At 43.9% G+C, this 27,176-nt stretch overlaps 1 protein-coding gene across 2 annotated transcripts in view; it reads right to left on the bottom strand.

Moving 5' to 3' along the window:
- ABTB3 (ankyrin repeat and BTB domain containing 3) overlaps positions 1-26,569 on the bottom strand; it is a 201,269-nt gene extending 174,700 nt beyond the window's left edge. For both annotated transcript variants that reach the window (XM_066590499.1, XM_066590501.1), the window contains exon 1: positions 25,473-26,569. In XM_066590499.1, coding sequence (XP_066446596.1) covers positions 25,473-26,331 — 859 coding nt within the window. In that variant the 5' untranslated portion in view covers positions 26,332-26,569. The remainder of the gene's footprint in view (positions 1-25,472) is intronic.
- Positions 26,570-27,176: the final 607 nt, after the last annotated feature.

Below are 27,176 nucleotides of genomic sequence, written 5' to 3'. Positions count from 1 at the left end.
AACCGAGATACACCAGGATTGGAGCGGAAGCCGCTACTCCACTCCCTGTGTAAAGGCCAGCGCTTGTCAATAAAAACAGTGGGAGCTGTGCCCGCCACTACACAGGGGGCAGAGTAGCGACTTTCACTCCAACCCCTGTGTATTGTGGTACTAACAGCGGACACCAGATTAGTTGAGTGGTCGGTGTCCTGGGAAGTGGGCCCACAACTTGGCAGAACCAACCAAGGATTCCTATTTGCCAACATGGGAGTGTGTTTTCAGCACAACCAGGCAGAACTATCATTCACATGTATAGGAAAGTTGGGTGACAACCAATATGGCCGCTAGCACAGCTCTCACAGGGGTTGCCAACTAATACTTCTGCAACAGAAACTCGCTCTCCACTAGTCGTTCTGCGTATCACGCGATCGTTCACTCGTTCGCAAACCATTTCCAGACTCCCCTAACAGACCAGCGACGGGCTGAACCATTATCTGTGTGAATTCACCCATTCCAATGATGAATTCATCCGTGTAAAAGGACCCTTAATTATCTGGCAATATGGTGGTATATTATTTGCGATACTTGGCAGAATTGTCTTTCAGAAGCCTTGGGAAAGTTGGGTGAAAGTCCATGTGGGACCTCTTATAGCTACTATATAGGTTATCACCCAACTTTCCCATACAGAAATGGCTGAAGAGGACCACTAATTTGGGGCTGGAGCCCTTTAAGAAACGGCAGTTCTCCATTATAGCGTCACTATGGGGGGTGAATATTTTATGGGGGGCATTGATCTCATGTTTAAATGGGGGCTAATACTTATTTCTGACCTGCTGAATGACTACATTGCTTGGAGGCAGGATACGTTTCCCCTATACGGCCCCTCTCCCCCACTGGTGGAGCACTGCCGGCACTCAGGCGTCTTCCTACCATGTAAAGCAACTATAAAGGTGGAATTCGCATAGGTATAATGGGGGTATTCTCAGGGCTACAATGAAGGTTTCTTCGGCTGCTTCCACGTGAACTTCCACAGCATAAAGAGCTTTTGACGTGTAGGACATCCCGTATCATCACACTTCTGCAGCTCATTTCCTCCATTTTGCTTTTTGAATTACTTTCAGTAAGGCATCATCAGTGGGAGTCTGACCACCAAGGAGCCCTACCAATCATTGGGACTGCAGTGAGCGCCTCATCTGTACTTGTGGCTGTGTATGGTACTGCATATATGGGATCCTACTATAGCCCGATAGGAGTAGGGGGGCGCGGTGCTTCACAGAATCTTGCGGTTGATTCGTTGTATTCATCAGTGGAGGGCTCAGTGCCCGCACCCAAATGATCACAACTTCAAAAGTTAGTCAACCTTTAAGGCCCCCCACACAGCGCTGTTAATAATAACATACTAGGTGATTGCTCTTTAAGCAATTCTCTTACATAGACTACATAGCCACTTTATTAGAGACCCCCATTTCGTAGTCTGTTGGACTTCCTTTGGCAACAATTCATCATGGCATAGAGTCCATTAGAAGTTGATGCTGTTCTGCAGGAATATCGGCCCATGTGGACAGGAAATTTCTTAGAGTTGCCATAAATTAGAGGGAGGTCCTGACATGTTCTGAACAGGAAGGGGTCATCGAGTCATGCTGCTTGTGCCAAATACTGACCTTATTATAAGCACGTGCCACAGAAATTTAGATTACTCGGACCAGGTGATGTTTTTCAATGGAGACAATTTTTACGTTCTTTTTGCCCTCTCGAGTCTCACCTTTCTGCTTCTCTTAGACAGCAATGGTGCTGGAACTGGTTGTCGGCTGTTAAAGCCCCTCGGTGAGAAGGAATGGTGATTTGTGCATTTGGACATATTAGTTGGAGCACTAGTTTTTTTTTTCGGCTACAATTTGCTTGACTGTGCACCACCTAGTCATCAGTAAGACTCTTGACATCTTCCAATAACCCATTTGAGTCCACAGGATCCCCCTTGGCTTGGTGTTTTCCATTCGATCACACTATTCTCGGTATACTCTCCACACAGCTACATGAGAATACCCCACAAAGTTGGCAGTGAAATCCTGGCCCGACTAGTCTAGCACCAATGGCCAGTCTTAGATTGCTGGATTTGACCCCTCAGAGTTTGGGTGGGAGATTGTCCCACTTTTTATGGTCACCTCTGGACAGATAATTCTGCCTGGAGATGGTTCAGCTTGTAGGTCAGGTCTTCGATCTATTGGCTGCTGTTGTCGGGTCAAAAGCAGGGTATGAGGGTCCACAACGAGCCCATATGACTTGCTGGGGTCAAGGCTGGTGATGACCCAGAGCTGTGGAAGAGAATTTCCCGTTACAGCCGTTTTGGTTGAAGCTGAAGTAAAGTTGTTCCTTTAGGCCTCATGTCCACGGGGAAATTAAGAATTAAAATCCGGAGCGTTTTTCCTGCACGCGGATCCGCGCCTCATAGGGATGCATTGGACACCCGCAGGAAGCTAAATACCTGCGGATGTCATTTTTCCCTGCAGGCGCAGGTCCCACGTGCAGGAAAAAATCCGGACATGCTCCATTTTAGTGCAGGTCTCCCGCGGGGACGGCTCCCGCAGGCTTCTATTGAGGCCTATGGAAGCCGTCCGGATCCACGGGAGACCCGTACCTGAATTAAACTCACCTGCTCCGGACGGTACGGGTCTTCCCTTCTTCGCGGACGGATCTTCTTTCTTCGGCCCGGCGGATGTGCCCGGCGTATGCGCGCGGCACGCAGCCGGCGTGCCGAGCACATCCGCCGGGCCGAAGAAAGAAGATCCGTCCGCGAAGAAGGGAAGACCTCCATGGAGAATCCGTAGCGGGCCTGATTTTCCCTGTGGACATGAGGCCTTAATGGGATGGACTATTTGTGTAAGTTATAGGAGTCGGAACTTATGGTTGAACTCTTTATTATGGTTAACAAGTTCAAATTGATGTTTAACCCTTTGCAATCCAATTTTGGATTCAGGGTTTCCTAGGGGGCCTTCTCTTTCTGCCATTTCGCGATAGTGCCACCTGCTGGCTAGAGCCAGTACTGCAGTATGGGACATGCTGGAGAGGCCCCTGACAACAGAGCAGCCAATAATATACAGTAAGAATACCCTGCCGGACGTCTTCTGACATCGGAAAACTGTATAGCCTTCAATCAGAATGTCTTTAGACATCAGACAGTGGATTGGAAAGGCTTAAAGCTTAATAAAGAAGGACGTCACATTTACTTAATCCACCAACTTTGTGTTGGTGCAATTTTTTTTATTAAGGTGATTTTATATATGTATGTAATATGTATCTATCTATGTATGTTTTTTTATGGTAAGGATTGAGTATATACCGTAGTAAGGAGTATGTTCTATGATCCCACTGAAACTGATCCACGGAAGACTTGGCACTTGATTTTATGCTGCATCGGTCTAATCTCCATACAATGAAGCTCCAATTGTAAAAAGGGCCGGGATCTCTAAAAACTGTGGCCATTCAGTGTTCAGGTTCGGTAAAAGGTGTTTAGAACTTTCTCCAACCCCTAGCTGTTCCCCCATATGTAATAATGAGAGGATGATACTCATAAAAGTAGCGATGAAGTGCACCACGTGCCGAGTCTCACAACACACCGACCGGTACTTTGTACTTGAGAATAGCTGTGCACTAATTACTTCTGTTAAGATGAGATTTCTTTGAAGAGCTCCAAGAGCGACTGTAGTATCTCATCCCGGAAATGTACAAATACAGCCGACATACAGCATTTATCGGGAAAGCATTCGACTCCTACTGATCTTACGAATTAAGGGACGACCCCTTATCACATGCTTAATGTCCAAACTTGCTGCTGTTCCTATAAGATCAGTGGTGTTACAAGTTTTTACCTATATTTGGGGTGGGCGATGAAAAAATGGTCAGGTACCCCACTTTTCAGAGAAAATCCGACTTTGTTGCACATAGTAACCAATCACAGCGCAGCTTTCATTTTAACTCCGCAGTGGTCTACCCTGTAACTTCCCATTGACTTATAATTATCATGTCCATCTACTTCCCTCCACTCTGGCTCCTAGGTGTAGAGGGGTCTTGGGTAGGGGACCAACCTCTATGAAAATGGCTGAATTCAAACATTGGGGTCCCATTGCATGACTCCTATCAGTAACATTGTGTTCAGGGAATAGGAATGTTATGATTAGCATGATTTTTATTCACTTTCTTGATCTCTGAGATGATTGAGGGAGATCAGGCAACAACCTAAAATATATGTGGCGGGGGATCCAGGATAAAAAGAGTTGGCCTGCTTGGATTTCAACACATCCGATCCTTTATTTCCAAGGAGAGGTTGTAACAGCACTAGACATAACAGCACTACTTGTGGCCATGCTTAGTATTGCAGCTCAAGCCCATTGTGGGGATTATCCTACCAAAAACATTTATCACCTAGATGTTTAATCGCAGGAGAGTCTGACAGCTGGGACATGAGGAGAATAGCACATCCTAAGTCCCCTGGGAGAATTAAGTGGTGGTTCACATGTGGACTCACTTCTATGGACTCGGGGAAGTAGCTGGATGTATCACTTGGCTATCTCCGCAGACAGTGAATAAAGTGATGGTTGCACATGCATACCACTGCTCCAATCGGGACTTTAGTGATTGTGGGAGTCCCAGTGATTGGACCTTAAATGAACAAATATTGATGATCTGTCGATAGATGATAAATATTTTTGGTTAGCTAGTAGAGCTAAGCGAGTATACTCGCTAAGGCACATTATTCCAGCGAGTAGTGCCTTAGCCGAGTATCTCCCCGCTCGTCTCTAAAGATTCGGGGGCCGGTGGGGGTGACAGGTGAGTTGCGGCGGGGAGCGGGAAGGGGGGGGGGAGAGGGAGAGAGAGATCTCCCCTCCGTTCCTCCCCGCTGCTCCCCGCCCCCCCAGCGGCCCCCGAATCTTTAGAGACGAGCGGGGAGATACTCGGCTAAGGCACTACTCGCTCGAGTAATGTGCCTTAGCGAGTGTACTCGCTCTCTCTATTAGCTAGCCCTAATGATGAACTAGTTTTTCAGTTTTTTTCATCGTCACATTCCTAGAGCCAAAGCATTTACATATTTCTGTCGACATAGCTGGATGAGGGCTTGTTTTTGCAACTTCATTTTGGGGGAACATATAATGTATTGCGTAACTTTTATTCATTCTTTTTGGGGGGGGGGGTTTGGATCCCATTTTTATGGCGTTCAGCATAGAGTATAAATAATGTGATCATATTCTCTGGTCGGCACAAGTCCGGCGATACCAAGTTTATACAGTTTTTTTTATATTTCGCTAATTTTGTACACTAAAAAAAAAAAAACTGTTTGCTTTGGTGCTGTGACATTCCATGAGCCATGATGTTTTTATTTTTCCATCAACGAAGCTCTATGAGAGCTTGTGTTTTGTGGTTGCCTTATACGCTGGAATATACGGTATTTTGTATTACATAGTAAGGGGAAGTGGTGGGGTTTGACTTTCTTATTTTTAATTTAAAAAAAAATCTTTTTTACCACTTTTTTTACTTTTTATTTTTGTCCCATTAGGGGACTTGAATTTCCTTACGTTTGACCGTTGCTATAATACACCGCAATACTTCCCTATTGAAGTGCATTATATTGTTCTATGTATTATATTCAGCCTCATAAGCACCATAACTGACAGACCCAGAGGCCATCTTCAAGCCTCCGGATGCCATAGCAACCTATCAGAACCCAGCGGTTAGATCATGGGGCTTCAATGGGTGACAGAGGATACCCTCTGTCAGCCTTTTACGTAGCGCAGTCACATTCACGGTGGCATGTAAAGGGTTGAGCGGCTGGGATCAGAGGTCTGTCATCAGACAGCCAAGCCTCTGCTCTTAATGGTAGACTAGATCCAGGTCAGTATTCTCATGTAGCACCAGAAAAAGGCCCATAAGGGCGGTTACTAAGTGGTTAGTGGGACGGAGCACAAGCTGAGCTGCAGTGCCAGATACAGGCACAGGTTCAGAAGTGGCGCTGTGTCTGGTACAAAACTGATATAATTGTGGTTCTCCAACCGACGTGATTGCCACTTTCGGTGATCGTTGAGGACCCCGACTGATCGCACATTTATGGCCTATCCTGTGTAAATTCTTCTACACCCCAAACCTGTAAGTGGCCCTCATACATCACATATAGCTTTTCTGTCCCCATGTATAGGACATTGCTTCTCAGCGGTATACAGCACTAGAAGAGAAGCACATTTTGGATCATTTCTTTCTGAGATCTTGTCACCCTGCCCTTGTTTTCATCTCCGCACCAGATGGTGAACGCCAACATATTATACTGAAAACCATCCTACACCGATCAAGTTACACGCAGACGACAATCACACTCAGAGGGGAAAGCAGAAGAGAATATGTAGTATGCATCCAGGAAGGAGAATAAGTTGTAATTACACCGAACACCTAGTCCAAAGGCTCTTAATCTAAAACAGCAGTTTTTAGTGCACATTTGGTGCCACGCTGATATCCCTGGCGCCGCGCCAGCCTTGTGACACAACACAGAACCTTTTTAGTCCTCTTGCAAAATGTTTTAACAATGCTTAGAACCAAGTAGGCGGTTTTACTGCGGCCAATATATCTTCAGACCAGCGCTCCGCAGTCTGCTGCATCCTATCAGCGATGATAGGCAATGGCGGGATAGTTTATAGGGGGGCACAGTAACTTCTACAGAAACTTTCCTGGTCCATTGTTTCATATACCCTGTGTAGGAAGACTGAATACATGTTGCAGATGTAGAAATAGTAGAAGTTGTGAAACTTTCTAATATACAGTACTTTGTATTAAGAGTTCCTTCTATTTTTAAGGAATCTGTGTTGCTGTCAGTGAACGGAAACATTCATGTAACATCCCTAAGTTGAAAACCTCTCCACTGCCGCCATTATATATACTACCAGTTGTACGCTGAAGTTGCATTTGTTTGTCAGTCTCTTGGGGGATAAGGAAACCCTGTTATGGTAATCGGTGGGGAACCCAGTGGTCGGACCCTCATCAAGCAGCTAATTATCGAATAGTGGATAACTTAATGTCAATAGAATATTCCTTTAATGCCACTGAGCTCAGGATGAGCTGCAGTACCAGACACGGCCTCTTATTAGGAAGCGGCACTGTTTCTGGTACAACAGTGAATAGGTTGTGGATCCCCAATAATTGCTGATTGGGGAGGACTTCTACCTGTCACAAATGTATGGCTTATTCTAAGCATATGACACCAATGTAAATTCCTGAAACCCCCTTTCAGGGCTCAGTCACACGGGCAATTTTAACGTGCGTTTTTCCGTACGTAAAAAAATTTACACTAGATAGAACCAATGTTTTTCAATGGCAGCGGTCACATGTGCGAATTGTACATGCGGAAAAACGCCTGCAGCGAAAATTATAGAACACCGGTTCGCAGAACGCATGTAACTACGGCAAACCGGTGTTCTATGTATGTGAAACCGCTGAATTCATGAATGGGTGAGTGCTGCCTGAGATTGGCTAAGTGCAGGGACCAATCCCAGGCAGCTCTCAGTTGTCATTCAATGGCTGAGAGCTGCCTCTGATTGGTCACAGTGCTCAGCTAATCAGAGGCAGCCCATTCAGCAGGCAGGGATTTTAAATCCCCGCTGCTGAATATTACTCATAGCAGTGCAGGAGAAGAGCCGGCTGGACGCAGCTGAGCCCCGACAGCTGCAGAGAGGTGAGTATAGATTTTTTTCTATCTTTTACACATTTTTAGGATGGTTTTCAGGGAAGGGCTTACATTTGAAGCCCTTCCCTAAAAATCACTGCAGCGCTTGCAGGCAGCCCATTGCTTTCAGTGAAGCCGGCTGTATTGCTGGCTTCATTGAATCCAATGGGAGAACATCACGCTCCTCTACCACATCTATGACAGCAGCTGTCACAGCCGCAGCAGGGGATAGCGGGGAACCCCCCTTTTTGAGCGTCAAAACGCCTGTGTGACCGAGCCCTTTTAAAACGGATAAACGCTGCTAGCAGCGTTTTTTTCCGCCGTGACGCCCGCTTAGGTCACTCAAATTTTTGAACGCATCAGTTAGGTGTTCAAAAATTTCTGCGTCAAAACGCCCGTATGACTGAACCCTTAAAGGGTGAATTGCAAACATACAACACAATGTACAGCCTGCTATGATACACCTACCCCAGCAGTATGCAGCACTGTGAGAGTTGCACATCTGGGATTACAAGGGGTACCGCTCCCCATGACACCCGTATACCCTAATAGAACACATCGTCCAGGGTCATTTTTGTTAGAAAATCCCTTTTAACACAGTCAAAAATCAGATCTTCCACATCGAAAACCCTCCATTTACTCTGCCCATAATTACCACCATAATATTAACAATTAGCTAGGCCTCGGCATATGAAATATTCCCAATACCCCCATTATTTTTCACTAAGATAAAACACAAGGGGGTAATTCCAGTCCTGCATGAGGCATTAAATACACTTTAATTTACTCGCTCACTGCCGAGTGTCCCTAATGGTTTATAATAATATGTGTATTTTAGGGGGAATAGATAACAGTCTGTAAAAGCATCTAATCGTGTGCAATGCTTTAACCCGAGCTCCACAGTACCATGGATACCGAACACTTTTCATGGTCGAGGGTTAACTGACAGTGAGCAAGGATTCGGAGGTTGCTTATTAAAATCGAAATTAGCACGGTAGTGGCAAGCAACACAGACATACTTGTGTGAAACGGGGTTCTGCTCTATTGTCACACTAAATCTCCCATTAGGCATACTGTCAAGAAGGAATTACAGGGAAATCATACAATGTGGGTAGTGAGTTGCAGTGGGGGATCACCTAAGGGTGCGAAAGAAAAACACTCTTAAAAGGCTTCAGGTTCAGAAAAACTTGGCTTCTTTTTTCTAGAAATAGCTCCACACTCGTCCATTGGTTGTAACTTCCATTGAAGTGAACAGGGATGAGCTGCAATGCCACACTGAACCTGGAGATAGGTGCGGCGCTGTTTTTTGAAGAAAGTAATCACATTTTTACAACCTGGGATAACCCCTTTTGTAGGCTATGCCTAGAGAAATCTGCTCTCCAAAGTTCTGTTCAGGTCACATCATTAGAGTGGTCATTGATTGCCAGTGGTCTCTGATCTGTAGCTCTACAGATGTAGTGAAACTATAATTCCCACCATGTCCTAAACAGTGAAGTTGTAATTACATGGGGTCTCGTATTGCTGAGATCTGTTGTGGTCTTTCTGGGGTGATGTAGATTGATGATTTCTGTACATGCAGTAGGAGTCTATAATGTTACAGCGGTCTAAGGTTTATTGACAGTGTTCCAAATTTCCTCCTAATAAGGGAGATGGAACAATACCTCTGCAGCGCCACCTATTGGAAAGCAGCATTCCTGCAAGTCAATATTAGACTCTTTATACAAGCCTTGTAACAATGACTGGGGATTGAAAGCAAAGCCAGAATACCATACACAGACAGCTGTTTCGGAGTGTTTGCCGTACATACACAGAGGCACAGACTATGCAGCAACCACTAGGGTTAAGTGCTTACTGTATACAGTTTATACATTGAACTCAATTTTAAAACCGTATTCAGTAAGCTTCCTCTAGTGGTGGCTGTAGGAAGGTACATTTAAAGGGGTTCTCATGGTTAGAAAAACATGACAGCTCTCTTCCAAACATAGCGCCACCCTTGTCTGTGGGTTGTGTCTTGTATTGCAGCTCAGCTCCCATTTTCTTAAATGGAGCTGAGCTGCAATACCACACACAACCTATGGACAGGAGTAGTGCAGTTTTTGGAACCGAACAGCCATGTTTCTTTAACCCTGGATAACCCCTTTAACTTTTGGTCTATGCAGTGGGTTTGCAGCTCTACTGCAAAGAAACTGAGCTCTTATATCAATAAAGATATATTAAGAAATTAGCATAGCCAGAACAGAATTTTGACATTTTAAATGTACACAAATCTGCTGATTTAGGCAATATTTTGGGTAATTTTGCCAGTATTAGGACTGAGTTGGCTGCTAAGTATCAAATAACTAGGCTAACAGATCTCATTAATTGTATAACATACAAGAAGTAGTCATAGATACGCGACAATTCCAACAATGGCTACCAGCGTCATCTTATGGTATTATACTGTTAACACAATAGTTTGTCTGTTTCTGGTAAGATCCACGAATGTACCGTAATACAATATAATGTCTAACATAAAGCAAGCTTCAAGGCCATAAACGCTTATGAGATTGTAGAATGACAAACCCTTCAGTAAATGAATAGGTCTATGTCTGTTCCCTGAGAGCCGCAGTGCAGATCATTATCCACACAAAATATGTGAAATATCTACAGCTAGGTCACATACAGGAGTTAGGGTACTATTATGGGGGCCGACGATTGGTCGAAAATTGCTCAAACTAGCGATTGCCAGCGACAGTCATCCTATGTAAAAGACGGACTTGACAGGGAACTGAGCAAGAAATAACTCGATAGCTACTAGTCACTTCACTTTAACGGGGCTATGGAGTTAGAGTCGGAGTTGTGGAGTGGGAGTTGGAGTCAGAGTCCCATTTTGGTGGAGTTGGAGTTGGTAGAAATGTCCTGACTCCGACTTATAAAAAATATATAAAATAAATTAACTCAGTGTAGAATTTGTTGTATATTTCCTTTCACATGACATTAGAAAAATTTTGAAATGTCCTATAAAAAACTGTTCTAGTCCTCTAAGCCGCTATTTATCAAAAACCATTGCCTTCACAGTAATAGTACCCCTGTTGAACAGTTGCCAATGGGGGCTCATTAGTGTAATAGGGCGCCACATAGATGGAATAGATATCTGACAGCTATATCTCAACAGCTCAGCTTGTTCTTTACCCTTAGGGCCTTCCAGAGAAACTTCTACAAGCAGTGCATCCCTGACACATCTTATTACCGGAACTTTCTGAACTGTGGTGCCCCCATAGGAGGAGTGTAAGTGCATGGTCACACCCTACATGACTTCACCCCACCAATAAGCTGGCAACATACTCAGAACAAGAAGTTATAAAATAACATTTAACCACTAGGTGGTATACTGACACCAATAATACCGCTTAGCGGGTAAAAACAGCACAGTATACAAAAGGGCTACCACCTTAGTGAAAACCTCAGAGTAATAGTGCCTCCTCACAGTAACAGTGCTTCTTACTGTCCCTTAGTTAGTCCTCACAGTAATAGTACCCCTTAGTGGTAACCTCACAGTACCCACCTTGCTGGCCAGGTTGAGCTGGTAGAGGAGACAGCTGAGAATGACTTTGCCTCTCATCCCTGGACCAGACCCAACCCATCTTCACTGTCTGTTCTGGACAACTAGCAGTAGTGTTCAAGGTGCAGCAACTGAGTTGGGTGGCAAGTTGGGAGCTGCCTCTCTGTTCTGCATCTGGTGGTGAGATCCTCATGGGCTGGGCTACGCTGCACTGCAGGGGGTCACAGTATAAATCCTGGAACTGGTCCCGAGGGCACAGATACAGCTGAATTTGGGACATGTATCATGTCTCTCAGGACAGCTCCTGCAATAAGAGATTGTTCCACTGGATCCATGATGGTTGGAAGACCTGCAAATGGTTTAATGCAGCCAGCAGATTCTATGTTTTTGAGGATGACATTCATGAGTGACCACCATAGTCTGACAGACAGGGTCAGCTAACCATTTCCAATTCGCATGACTGCCTTTTAAGCACATCTCTAACGTATTCTGAAAAGCATCTCCAAAGATTAAGTTTAGTCATTAGCGAGAAATTGCAATACATGACATGAACTCTAGGGGCACTACTGATTTTATCCTGAATGATCGGCGTTGCTTTTACACCCAATATTTAATCTGATAATCAAAAACAGTTTTGTAGCTGGTAGAAATGACTGCCGTGATCAACCAAGGTAGAGCAATGAAGAAATAAGACAAATCCAGCTACTTCCGCTGGAAACTGTTTTCACTTGAGTGGTTTGTGAGCTGAAACAATGTAAAAAGTGCGGCCTGGGAACAATAGAGCGCTGAAAGTTTGCCAGAACTTCAGCTATTACAAACCCACAGGGGCAGAATTAAAATGTGAGAAACGAAAATCTTTACCAAGGGAGATTCCAGAAGTCCAAGTGTTGACTGCCTAAGGGGAAAAAGACTTAGTGTCCATATAGGAATTTAAAGGGTCTGTTCACATAGCTGCTCAGTCAGTAGCAAGTAGGCAGAGGTAAGGAGAACATCATATGTCGCTTATCACATTAATCCTTTCCAATCCACTGTCTGACGTCTGAAGACATTATGATTTAAGGCTGTACAGCTCCAATGTTGGAAGACGTCCATCGGGGTTCTCTTACTGTCGAAGCCTATCCAACGTGTCACCTCATGCAGTACTGGCTTTAGCCAGCATGTAGCGCCATTGTATAACAGCATAAAAAGAGTAAGCCCCCTAGGAAAACCAGGATACAAATTGGATTGGAAAGGGTTAACTGCGTGGAGCACAGGATAATGTAGAGTATACCGCACTGTCCTGGGCTCCGATTCCAACCAAGAGCAACATCTGCATGGAGTTTGTATGTTCCCCAAGTGCTTGCATGGTTTTCCTCTCACGTTCAAAGATACTGACAGGGCCCAATGTTAAGTGATGACGGTCTCTGTACAGTGCTATGGAATATGTACGTACAACATAAAGGAGTAGAATAAATCTCACCATCTGTGGCTACCCACTAGGCCATAAATCGTAATAGCGCTGGCTTTAGGTTAGATGGAACCATGTGCAGAATCATTTTTGGCTCCCTTGGTATAAGAAAAAAACTATATGCATTGCAATGTATTCAGCTTGCGTAGAAAGCAGCAAGATAAAAACATATCCACGCCAGAACAGCTGAATGGATAAATACAGCACCAGAACCAAGCTCAGTATATAAATACAACACCAGAGCCAAGCACATAACATAAATACAGCATGATCCAACCTCAGTAAATAGAAGCAATATAAGAACCAACCTCAGTACATAAATGCAGCACCAAAACAGCACCAGAGCCAAGCTCATAACATAAATACAGCACCAGAACCCAGCTCAGTTTATAAATACAGCACAAAAAAAAACATAATACAAATACACAGATACAATACCAGACCAAACTCGTAACATAAATGCAGTAGCAGAACTAAGTAATTGTGTTGCAGGGGTGCTGGTGGGCTGACATCAGATGGGAGAAGTCAGAGCTGCAAGGCGAAGAATGATTCACATCACTCCATAAGATACTGCTGAAAGGAGGAAGATCATCTGGTCAAGCGGACCTAAGGGGTACGATCGGCACCAGTCTACATCAGCCTGGTGCCCTTCCCCTACAAGCTGGCGCCCTGTGCGACTGCGTGGATGAAGCTAAGGCTAGCCATGAATGGTGATATGGTAGGCCTATGTACATTAAAGAAACATGACTGGCAGTAGGTACTAAGCACCAATGTAAAATCTGGAATGGGACAGAGACAAACCTCCTTACCATGCGCCATTTATAAAACTAACATCATCTTCTATAGCAGGAGGGCTTTTGCCCTGTTCTCTAGGCAAAGTGCCACCTCTGCACCACCTATATCCACTGGCTTAACTATAGAGGGTGCAGGGGATGTGGTTGCACTGGGGCCCAGGAGCCTTAGGGGGCCCATAAGGTCTCTCTTCTCCATATAGGGAACCCAGTACTATGAATAATGCATTATAGTTGGGGGCCCAGTTACAGGTTTTGCAGGAGCTTCAAGTTTTCCTCTGCGTTAAGGGGTTAAGAGAAGTTGGGGGGCCCCAAGATAAACTTTTGCACCCGGGCCCAGCTTTTAGCTTCGCCCCTGCCTATATCTATATCCTTGGATAATGTGTTATGCTAGATAGAGGCGTAACTTGAAGCTCCCGGGCCCCAATGCAAAACCTGGAACAGGGCCCCCAACTATAATGCTTTATTCATAGTACTGGGCTTCCTATATGGAGAAGAGAGGCCTTATGGGCCCCCTAAGGCTCCTGGGCCCGGGTGCAACTGCATCCCCTGCACCCTCTATAGTTACGCCCCTGATGAATTAATAACATATGCCTGCGCCTGACCAGACCGACCACTTAGGATCTAGTTTTAGTCTTTCATCACAGTGAATATTCAGGCAGAAAAAACAATAATGTGGTTCAGTCTCCCACCCCTCATATGCCGACTCTAATATCTAAGTAGAGGTATTCCAGCTAGACACCGCCTGCAGGATGCTGGGGGTACTACGGCTCATAAAAGAAAAAGTGACCCCAATTTGTTTTTTATCACTGTACTTAAAGGAGATGTCCCGAGGCAGCAAGTGGGGTTATACACTTCTGTATGGCCATAATAATGCACTTTGTAATATACATTGTGCATTAATTATGAGCCATACAGAAGTTATAAAAAGTTTTATACTTACCTGCTCCGTTGCTAGCGTCCTCGTCTCCATGGTGCCGACTAATTTTCGGCCTCCGATGGCCAAATTAGCCGCGCTTGCGCAGTCCGGGTCTTCTGTAGTCTTCTATGGAGCCGCTCGTGCCAGAGAGCGGCTCCGTGTAGCTCCGCCCCGTCACGTGCCGATTCCAGCCAATCAGGAGGCTGGAATCGGCAGTGGACCGCACAGAAGAGCTGCGGTCCACGAAGGCAGAGGATCCCGGCGGCCATCTTCAGCAGGTGAGTATGAAGACGCCGGACCGCCGGGATTCAGGTAAGCGCTGTGCGGGTGGGTTTTTTAACCCCTGCATCGGGGTTGTCTCGCGCCGAACGGGGGGGGGGGTTTAAAAAAAAAAAAACCCGTTTCGGCGCGGGACATCTCCTTTAAACCTTTTTTTTAGTATGGCATGATTAGCTCTTCACAATATAACAAAGTCCTATTATTTAGTTTCTATGACTTCTAGTGACTACTTGTTCTGCAGTATTCTTGACAGAATGTACTCACACAGATCCCAATTCCTAGTGGGGCTCATATTCTAGCTTCCCTATCTCAGACAAATGCATACATGTGAAAGCCAATTAACTTGAGTAAGTTTTTGGAGCATGGGAGGATACAGGAGTACGAATACAGTAAGAAAGATGGATATGAGATAAATACACTATCCTAACCAAAGTATTTGGACACTCCTATCAGCAGACCTCATTGTGTCTTATTAGTATGTCATGTGCCCTAAACCATGCTATGTAGGATGCAGCACACCCTTGGAGGTGTCAGCCATAGTTTGTGATGGGAAATGCTCACAATGGGAAATTGACATATAGGTTACTCGGCTGCACACAAGCCGTCCATCATGAAGTGCCATGTATCAGCCCATCTGCAATGGTGCAAGGAGTCTCATCATTGGACAGTTGGAGGATGGATGTGGAGGAGCCTGGAGAATGCCTTCAGCCTGGGTCTGTTGTGCCAACAGTTGGGCCCAATATCCACGGGCGGGTTGAATTCTGCCTGCGGGAGCCCGCAGCGAAATCCCACCCTGTCCGCGGCCAAGGACAATTAATTACCTTTCCGGGTCTTCTGTATTCCTGTCCGGAACTTCTTTCTTCTGCACTGCGGATGTGTTTCGACGAGGATCTGCGTCCCGTCTGCGGGATCTGCAGCAAAATTAAGCATGCTGCGATTTGTTTTGCAGAACAAAAGGTCTGCAAAACAAATCTGCATGCTTTAATGCATTTGCGGACGCCCATGCATCCCTGTGGGCGTCTTGATTTGTGGATTGTGCGCACGGGTGACCCACACAGATTTCGCAAATCAACTCTGCCCGTGGACATTGGGCCTTATGTACGTTGAGCGGTATGTTTACCTGGCATGGTCTCGATCCGTTGGTTGTAGTGACAAGAGCCATGAACACGGAGGTGTACCCTGACATTCTAGACAATAATGTGCTGCTGACAATGTGATAATACTCTGGGAATGGTCGGCCATACTTCCAACAAGACAACGTGCCTTGTCACAAATCCAACGCTGGTTTATATTGGTTTGAAGACATGGATGTTCCATTATTGGACTGGCCTGCATAGAGTCCTGACCTGAACCCTACTGAACATCTTTGGGTGTATGGAACATCGGGTGAGGAAATATGAGTGGTGTCCATCTTCTTTGAGAAAGCTCGCCAAAGGTTTGCAGGATGAATGGAGGGAAATACCAGGTGAAGTTATCAGATTTTAGTAGAAAGTATGACACAGAGAGCATCCAATGTCATTAGGGCCAAAGGAGGCCTCACTAAGTATTAACATATGGAAATAAATTCAACTTTGGATTCTTGCTCAGGTGTCAAATAATTGTTTGTAGGATAGTGGAAATACCACGTTTCCCTGAAAACAAGACCCTGTTTTATATTAATTTTTGCCCCAAAAGAGGCGCTAGGGCTTATTTTCGAGGGAATGTCTTATTACACTTTCCTAGCAGGCTCGGTCCAGCTCCCTCCCACTGATCTCAGGCGCTCCGACACGCTTCTTGCAGTCCTCGGCCACTCACAGAAGGTCACTTCCTGGTTACATGATTCATAAATCCCGCCTCCAGGAAGCAATGACTCTGATTTGTTCTCAAACGCTGCTCAGCCAATCATTGCAGGGCGTGATGAACCAATGCGATGGCTGGGATTGGTTCATTGAACACTGCATTGATTGGCTGAGCAGCGCTCCTAGAACCAATCACAGCCATCGTGTTATGGAGGCAGGATTAATGAACTGGCTAAGCCGCAGCATTGATTGGCCAATTCATAAATCCTGTCTGTTGTTGGTTCTTCGAACACTGCCATTAAATGCAGCGCTTGATGAACCAATCACAGCTATCACATTAGTTTATTGAGCACTGCATTGATTGGCTGAGCAGTGCTCGAGAACCAATCAGAGCCATCGCTTCCTGGATGTGGAGTTGTATGACTCCCGTAACCCAGAAGTGATCTGCAAGAAGCGCGTTGTGACTCCGGAGAGCAGTGGGAGGGACCTGGACAGAGCCGGCTAGGTAATGTATTCTTTTTTTTTAATGTAATGCAGCTAGGGCTTATTTTTTTGGTGGTGCTTATATTTCAAACCTCCCTGAAAATCTTTTTTTAAAAGGGGCAGGGCTTATTTTTAGGGTAGGTCTTATTTTCGAGTCAACGGGGTAGATAGAGAGATATGAGATAAATATACGGATGGATAGATATGAGATAGATAGATAGATAGATATGAGATAGATAGATAGCTATATGGATAGATAGATAGATAGATAGATAGATAGATAGATAGATAGATAGATAGATAGATAGATAGATAGATAGATAGATATGAGATAGATAGATATGAGATAGATAGATAGATAGATACGTAGATAGATACATAGATAGATAGATAGGAGATAGATAGATAGATATGGGATGGATAGATATGAGATAGATAGATAGATAGATAGATAGATAGATAGATAGATAGATAGATAGATAGATAGATAGATAGATAGATAGATAGATAGATAGATAGATAGATATGGGATAGATAGATATGAGATAGATAGATAGATAGATAGATAGATATGAGATAGATAGATAGATAGATAGATAGATAGATAGATAGATAGATAGATAGATAGATATGAGATAGATAGATATGAGATAGATAGATATGAGATGGATAGATAGACAGATAGATATGGGATAGAGAGATATGAGATAGATAGATAGATATGGGATAGATAGATATGAGATAGATAGATAGATAGATAGATAGATAGATAGATAGATAGATAGATAGATAGATAGATAGATAGATAGATAGATAGGAGATAGATAGATAGATAAATAGATAGATAGATAGATAGATAGATAGATATGGGATAGATAGATATGAGATAGATAGATTATAGATAGATAGATAGATATGAGATAGATAAATGAAATAATTTGTATGATTCCCCTCTTCAGATTGTCCACAAATATCTAGATTCTCAGAGAATGCAGTTTACAACCATCAGTGAATGTCTTCCTGGCAGTCATTCGCCGCCCTCCCTTTGTAAGCCTTGAGGCATCGGAGGGATTAAATGTGTCTTAAAACATTTACATTCGCAGGGTCTCGAGCCAAGGGCCACATGTCTTCTCACATGCCTGTAGCCGGGGTCTGAAGCGCGTTACTCTGATCGGATAATTACTCTGGAATTCTGTTTTTCTCTCCACCGACAATGAAATCTCAGACCTTGTTTATTCCTAATCACCGATGGCTCAGCACCAGATAGTTTTTTTTACTGTCTCAGAACTAGAAATCTAACTGAATGACTTCCTCACAACAGAAAAAGGAAGTAGTTACATATTTTATTGGGTGTTTCCAAGAGTAGTGAACACACATTACACTAGGACGCCCACACGTAACAATGACCCTGCCATAGTCTACAGTTATGACTCAACTTTAGCTTCGAGGCCTGGCGTGTCAGCAGGTCAACCAGGACGTGTGAGCGCCGGCCTTTTACTAGACTCGTTTCATTGATCTTATGGGACTTTCCCTCTATTTGTTTTCAACTTTTTTTTTGTTGTCCTCTGGGATTTCCTCCTCTTCAGCTGGATTTTTATTAAAACCCCCGAGCTGAATGCACCTTGTGACCACTCAAATGTCAGGGCAGTACCAGCTAATACTAGTTCATAAGTCAATATGTTGTCACCCACATGTATGGAACAATTTTCAGTAATTCAGCCACATTTCTCATTAGTCTACTTCCTTTCCTTATCTTGTAGTAGAAGGGGCATGCCAACAACCTAACCTGAGATGCTGTTCTTCACCATACTCATAGGAACCACGTAGAAGTCTACTAGAATATAACCTACTCTTATTTTTCTATGAACATGTGATCACCATAAGATTGGCACAATTACCTTATTATATTTGGCACATTCTAGAATTAGGACTCCTACCAATGTGCCAAACCCCTGGTGTACCACTTCTTTACCAGAAATGAGCCATCTGGATGGTTGTAGTCTATAGGCAGTCAATAATTGATTAAATGGGTTCCCCTTACTCACTATTTATGGCCTGTTTAGCATATACTTACCTGTCCCATCATGCCCCTCTTCTTCATTATGTGGTGTATGTAGTATATCCCCATCTCCCTCAGTAGGATCTCTGCCTGTCTCACCCCATGATGGCCCCATCCAGATCTGTTCCATTATGATGAGGAAGGACCCTGTGAGGTCCAAAAGCTCGCTATAACATCATGTATTTTTGTTAGCCATTAAAAGGTATCATATCTACAAGATTACTTGGTTTCTCTTGCTGGGAACAATCACATATTGCTCTACTGGCTAACACCGTACCAAACTTATTTTTCAAGACCATTACAGCAAGTGGTCTTTTGAAGAGCAGCAGGGACTGTTCAGTCGAGGATCGTTTGCACGCATTTATGTGTTTTAAGGAACCGATAAGCGTTAATTCGGATAGTATAATGCTTAAAAATACTCAGGAAGTAGTCAGTGTTCAGTGGGAGCTTCACGCCTAACAAGCGCACTTCTCCCTGCAAAGTTGTTGGGCAGTCGTTGATAGACATCTATTACCTGTTTACACCAAATGATAATTAATCAACAGCGACTATTTTTAAATGGGCTGAAACAAAGCGATTAGCCACTAGAGAACAAATTTCACTTGTGACCTGGTTGTTGGCCCTGTTTAATGGACCAACTGTCTCTTACATTCGCTTTATCAAGAGACTATTCAGACGATAGTTGTCCCATGTAAAGCCAACTCAATAAAGCTTCCAAGTATTTGCCTAGGGGACAAGAACAGAAAACCACCCAGCATTCGTAAAGCCGGGTCAGGATGACTGGACCCTAAGCTACATATCTATCTATGCATTTCAGTATAGAGATATTTGTATGTATTACAGTTTCCAACTCTAACCCATTATCCCTAAAACTGAATCTTTGGTTTGAGTGAAAGAAGTTTTAGCTTCTTCTCTGAGTTCTGGTTTAGGTGCTATTATAGTTTAAGGAGAACTCATTTGATAACACATGTAGAGAGCACCATGCATGCTAGTAGAACTGGAGCTGGGTCAGACTCACAGCTCTACCGGCATAGGAGATCTATCTCAGTACGACTAGGCATACCGGGATAAGATGACTCCTATAATACATACAGCGAGCCCCATGCATCCTAGTAGAACTGGAGCTGAGTCACAGCTCTACCGGCTAGAAGATCTATCCCAGTACGACTAGGCATACCGGGATACGAGGACTCCTATAATACATACAGGTAGTACCATACATCCTAGTAGAATTGGAGCTGAGTCATAGCTCTATCGACATAGGAGATCTATCCCAGTAGAACTAGTCATACCGGGATAGGAGGAGATCTATAATACATACAGAAAGCACCATGCATCCTACTAGAACTGGAGCTGAGTCACAGCTCTATCGGCATAGGAGATCTATCCCAGTAGGACTAGGCATACCAGGATAGGAGAACTCCAATAATATATTCAGCGAGCCCCATGCATCCTAGTAGAACTGGAACTGAGTCACAGCTCTACCGACATAGAAGATCTATCCCAGTAGGACTAGGCATACTGGGATAAGAGGACTCCTATAATACATACAGGTAGCACCATTCGTCCTAGTAGAATTGGAGCTGAGTCACAGCTCTATCGGCTAGGAGATCTATCCCAGAAGGACTAGGCATACCGGGATAGGAGGACTCCTATAATATATACAGCGAGCACCATGCATTCTAGTAGAACTGGAGCTGAGTCACAGCTCTGCCGACATAGAAGATCCATCCCAGTATGACTAGAGATACTGGGATGGGAGGATGTTTATAATACATAGAGGTAGCACCATTCATCCTAGTAGAACTGGAGCTGAGTCACAGCTCTATTGGCATAGGAGATCTATCCCAGTAGGACTAGGCATGCCGGGATAGGAGGACGTCTATAATACATACAGGTAGCACCATACATCCTAGTAGAATTGGAGCTGAGTCATAGCTCTATCGGCTAGGAGATCTATCCCAGAAGGACTAGAGATACCGAGATAGGAGGACATCTATAATACATACAGCAAGCACCATGCATCCTAGTAGAACTGGAGCTGAGTCACAGCTCTGCCGACATAGAAGATCCATCCCAGTATGACTAGAGATACCGGGATGGGAGGACTCCTTAGCCTGTCCCTTGCCTTGTAAGTGAGACTGGTATCTTGACCCTCAGGCTGTTTCCTACCTCCGACTTCTACTGATATTACAGCATCTATAAAGAGGTTGACAGTACCCATCAGAAAGGACGATGAGGGTGAACCAGAGCTGAGCCCCCTCCGCAGGCCTTGGACCAGCTGCCCAGGCTGGCTCTGCGGCTGCTGGGTTTACAGATAACAGCTGTGACTTGTCTACTTAGCTTCCATTTGGCACCCTCACACTTGAGGGTTTAGAATTTAAGCCGGCCATTCACATAAGAGCGCTTTCTCCTATACACACTTGGATCATGAAATAAACTTCTGACAGAACTTCTCTGATGGCCGGTTACTAAGAATTGGGCATCCTGAGATCCACCATGGTATTTGTAGCCCTCGATGGGTGGCCTTTCAGGATGCCCCTACAGCTTGAGTCCAGCTAAATCAACCAGATCTGCTCTCAGTCATCTAATGTGAATGACCAACTGGAATATGCCCAGCCTCCTGTGCTTGCACAATCATTGCAGGGCAGATTTAGTGAGAGGGCACAGTCTAAAACAAGGGTGCTACCATATGGAAAGAATGACATCCATGACAGTTTGACCAGAACTGTGCATACCGAGGAACCTATATACACAAATACTCCACCCCCTGCAGATATGGTGCCTGAAGCCCTCGCTCTGATGGTGCCATGAAATATGGCTACACAGGAAACTTAAAGCACACCAGGCATGGAGCGGCATTACACACACGGCTCTATGAATGCTGCCATCCAGTACTACGAACATCGATAATATGTCACATATCAAATATCCATGCAAAGAACATGACAGGCGGTACTGTGGCTATATGTAGCGTGACGGCCTGCTGTTGTCACAGTATGGTGCCGTGTGACTGATGGGCACAAGTACTGCAGTCAGTGTGTGCAAACTGCTGAGACGGGCCTGGGGATTATTTTTGTGCTGATGGATTGGTGTATTGTTACTGGTTTTATACTCTAGTTGTGTGTTTTATGTTATTTTTGTATACATGTATTATGGTTGTCATTGTATGTGTGGCTCCATATATATCTATCTAGAAATGACTGGGTGTGTGTCCATATGGGGTATGTGTGTACAGAGCGTATATGTGGGTATCCACATATTGTATATGTATGTACATGTGTATAGAGAGTATATGCGGGTGTGTACATGCAGTGTTTGTTTGTACAGAGAGTATACGTGAGTGTGTACATACAGTGTATGCAGTTGTGTACAGAGAGTATATGTGTGTACATACAGTGTATGTATGTATGTATGTGTGCTAGATAGTATATGTGGGTGTATGAATACAGTGTATGTACGTGTGTACAGAGAGTATATGTGGGTATATAAATATGGTATATGTATGTACATATGTATAGACAGTATATGCGTGTGTACATACACTGACTGTATGTGTGTACAGAGTATATGTGAGTGTGTACATATTGTGTATATATGTATGTACAGAGACTATATCTGGGTATGCACATATAGTGTATGTATGTACATGTGAATAGAGAGTATATGCGAGTGTGTACATACAATGTATGTATATGTGTGTACAGAGAGTATACGTGGGTGTATGCAATCACTGCATGTATGTGTGTACAGAGAGCATATGTGGGTATACACATATAGTGTATGTATGTACAGAGAGTATATCTGGGTATGCACATATAGTGTATGTATGTACATGTGTATAGAGAGTATATGCGGGTGTGTACATACGGTGTATGTATATGTGTGTACAGAGAGTATACGTGGGTGCATACATACAGTGTGTGTACATATGCACAGAGTATATGTGGGTGTATGCAATCAGTGTATGTATGTGTGTACAGAGAGCATATGTGGGTATACACATATAGTGTATGTATGTACATGTGTGTATATGCATGTATGTATGTAAAGAGAGTACATGTGAGTGTGTACATATAGTGTATGTATGTACAGAAAGTACATGTGGGTGTGTACATATAGTGTATGTATGTACAGAGAGTATATGTGGGTATGCACATATAGGATATGTTTGTACATATGTATTGAGAGTATATGCAGGTGTGTATATACAGTGTATGTATGCATAGAGAGTATATGTGGGTGTGTATATATAGTATATGTGTGTATCTGCAGAGAGTATATGTGGGTATGCACATATAGGGTATGTATGTACATATGTGTAGAGAGTATATGCGGGTGTGTATATACAGTGTATGTATGCATAAAGAGTATATGTGAGTGTGTACATATAGTGTATGTATGTATGTACAGAAAGTATATGTGGGTGTGTACATATAGTGTATGTATGTATGTACAGAAAGTATATGTGGGTGTGTACATATAGTGTATGCATGTATCTGCAGAGGGTATATGTGGATATGCACATATAGTGTGTGTATGTATAGTGAGTAAATGCGGGGGTGTATATAAAGTGTATGAATGTATAGAGAGTATATGTGGGTATGCACATAAAGTGTATGTATGTACATGTGTATAGAGAGTATATGTCGGTGTGTACATGTGGTGTATGTATTTATGTGTGTACAGAGAGTATACGTGGGTATGTACATATTGTGTTAGGGAGTATATGTGGGCGTGTACATATAATGTATGTATGTACAGAAGGTATATGTGGGTATGCACATAAAGTGTATGTATGTACATGTGTAAAGAGTATATGTCGGTGTGTACATGTGGTGTATGTATGTATGTGTGTACAGAGAGTATACGTGGGTATGTACATATTGTGTGTTAGAGAGTATATAGTGGTGTGTACATATAATGTATGTACAGAGAGTATATGTGGTTGTATGCATACACTGTATGTATGCACAGAGAGTATATGTAGGTATGTACATATAGTGCATGCACATGTGTACAGAGAGTATATGTGGGTGTGTACATAAAGTGTATATATATATATATATATATATATATATATATATATATATACACACAGAGAATATATGTGGGTGTATGCATACAATGTATGTAGTTGTGTACAGAGTATATGTGGTTGTATACATAATATGTATGTATATATGTACAGTGATTATATGCGGGTGTACGCATACAGTGCATGTATGTGTGTACAGATAGTATATGTGGGTGTGTACATATAGTGTATGTGTATTTCTATATATATAGAGAGTGTATATGCCGGTGTCCATAGAGTGTATGCCTCTGTGTGTATACATGGAGTGTATATTTGTCAGCATGTATCTGCACATAACGTGTGTGTGTATACGCCTGTGTACCTTACAGCATATATGCATTTCCCTTCACCCAAACAGTAATTAATCTCGGCACGGTCCCTATGTGTGCAGCATACATTATGCATTGTTGTACGTCAAACATTACAAACAGCAGCAACAATACACTAAGCAGAGCTGCAAAGCCCACCGGGATCACAAATGCCATTCCTCCCCTGTATACGTGACACACGGTATGAGACGTGCACCTATGGATGTGTGCAGCAGACAGGCACAGCAAGAAATACCAAGCTGTTTTTACGTAAGCTTCAGAGCATGCCAATGCTCCTTAGGCGAAATGCCACCGAGAAAAGCTTGAAGAACATTGATGCAGCATGTATTCACCGTGCCAATGTGAGTAAACAAGCTCTTGAAACCATTAAGATCTGAGTATGAATGAACAGCCCAGAGCTGCAGCAACCACACAGACCACCAGTCAAAACCAGAGCAATCAACAATTATGTGGGAACGTCTCCGACCAGAGGAGAGCCCAGGGAAAAAAAAGGATTGATCGACCACTGATAATGCCATAATAAACAATAAGCGGGGGGTGCCTCTCATAGGTATTTATATTCTCTATACAGGTGATAATCCTGCCTGTTCTAATGACTGCTGCCTGCAATGAATCGGAGCTGTGCACTCAATACTACCGGACACATATCCAATCTGCAGGTATTACATCCAAATTTACATTGACGCCATCAAGGTCAGTTATTTGGCCCCATCGATGTGGCCTGTTATCAATGCAGATGTGCCTTTCGAGTGGGAGGGTGAAGGGAAGGATGTGACTGGCCATGGCAATGCCTTGTTTGCTAATATACGTCTAGAAGGCATCACTCGTTCTGTAATACCAATTAAGCACCCTGCATGGGGTCGTAGCTTTAAAAAGCATTGGCACACATCACAGGTAACCACCACTGGAAAAAAAAAATGTCCGCTATAGCAGATAGCAAAAAAAGATCATCCATCAATGAATTCAATGTAACCCTTTAAATGCTGTGCTTTGGTTGAAGACCATTATAGCGAGGCATTGAATGACCACCTTGAATATCAATGAGCTGGGTACTCTTAGTTTAGTGCTGTTACATAGTCTCTACTACTCACCACTAGCATTTTTACCGCATATAAGGTGCTGGAAAGGTTGAAGTAAACCCCAGAGCTCAGAATCATTGTTAATTGCTTGTTCCAGGGATTCTGCAGTAAAGTTTGGCGCCTCATTTTCCTTCTCGGGGCGAGGCATGGCAAGGACCCTCTTGTAGATATCCTTGAAGAGAGTTTCCATGCAGGCAGTCAGGTAGATGGCGGAGTGTTCATGGATCCTAAGGGCCACCCTGCTGTCCACCATCCACCTATAGAACTTTCCAACCGAAAAAGTCAGGCCACAGCGCACGGATTTGCCCCTACTAAGTCTATCCCCAGTGCTCATGTTGTATAGGGATAGGGCACTAAGGGCTGAGGCGGTGCAACTGGAAGATAGCGACCATGCCAAGACTATCTCCATGGCACTTTGGATCTCATACTTGGTGCATTTGGCAAATCTTAAGCTCAGTCTCTGAGCTTCTTTGGCAATCCTAACGAGAGACCTGCTGACCAGGGTGGACAGCTTGGAGAGGACATCTCTGCTGGCACCAGTCAGTATTTGCTCTTTCTTCAGAAGAGCTTCTACCTCCTCAAGGCTCCAGGGGACTTCCTCAAGGTCAGGCAGCCTGGAGCACTGTCCTGAGCAGTCCAGGACCTCCGAGTCTTCAGCCAGGACAGTATTGACCGTGTCAAAGCTGTTGTGTCTACTGTGCATGGAGTCAGTTAGAAGCCAGCAGTTTCCTCCATGGGCATAAGCTACCGGGTGAGAATCAGAACACAGGGACAAGTTGGAAGACCTGATGGAATCAGCAGCACCACCATAACCAGAATCCAGGGTCAAATCTTCCAGCGTCCTCACAGCTGTCTTACCTCTTCTTGCCATAACTGCACTTCATACTGCACCAGTAAAACTAAAGGGAGGAAAAAAAAGGAGCAACTGCTGCAGTTATTTATCTCCAGATGTCACTTGCAGGGATGACTCCCTTAAAGGAACAGCCAAGACTCAAGATTCTTCTCCCTTCGAGGAACAGCGAAATGCGCAGAAAGTCCAATGTTTAATGTGCTATTTTCCCCCAGCAGCTTTGCAGCCAGCACTGAGCCCTGCACTGCATCATAGCAAGAAGCAAGCAGTAGACAGAGAGAGACTGGGCTCAAGTCAAGGGGAGGGACTATGCGGTCGGGGAGTTGGGATTGGCCAATAGCAAGGCAGAAGAATGAGCAGCAGCAGGCGACTGACAGGAGCTGGAACGACAGCCTTGTAGTAAGAAGGGAGAGACTTGTCAATAGATAAAGGAATTAGATTGAATTCTTCTCATTCTCATCTTGTTACGCGATAATGCAGATTTGGGACGGTCGACGATGCAGCAATGAGATGCATCTACAGGGGAGTGCAGCATGGAGGCATGTGTCGCGAAACCTTATTTATGAGCTTACCAATTGCAACTTGTTGCTGGAGCTCGGAATAAGTCAGATGCGATAGTCTGCAGCTATGATAGGGTGGAGTCGATATCCCGCAGCTTGCATCATTATAAAATGTGTCATCCTAATGGAGAGAGTGCAACATTAGTAAATGACTTTGTTGCTTCCCAACAACATTTCGCAACATTGCAAATGCTTTTATGTAGGTGAGATACTAGTTATGCCCAATCAGGGGTGGGGACTTGCTTTCTAATGAATTATCGTTGAAGATTCCAGAGGTGGAATTCAAGTGTCCATCAACAGGTTCAC

This window comes from Eleutherodactylus coqui, chromosome 2, assembly GCF_035609145.1.
Source record: "Eleutherodactylus coqui strain aEleCoq1 chromosome 2, aEleCoq1.hap1, whole genome shotgun sequence".
Classification (NCBI taxonomy): Eukaryota; Metazoa; Chordata; class Amphibia; order Anura; family Eleutherodactylidae; genus Eleutherodactylus; species Eleutherodactylus coqui.
The sequence above is the reverse complement of the archived record's forward strand: the minus strand, read 5'-3'. Positions and strand labels throughout refer to the sequence as shown.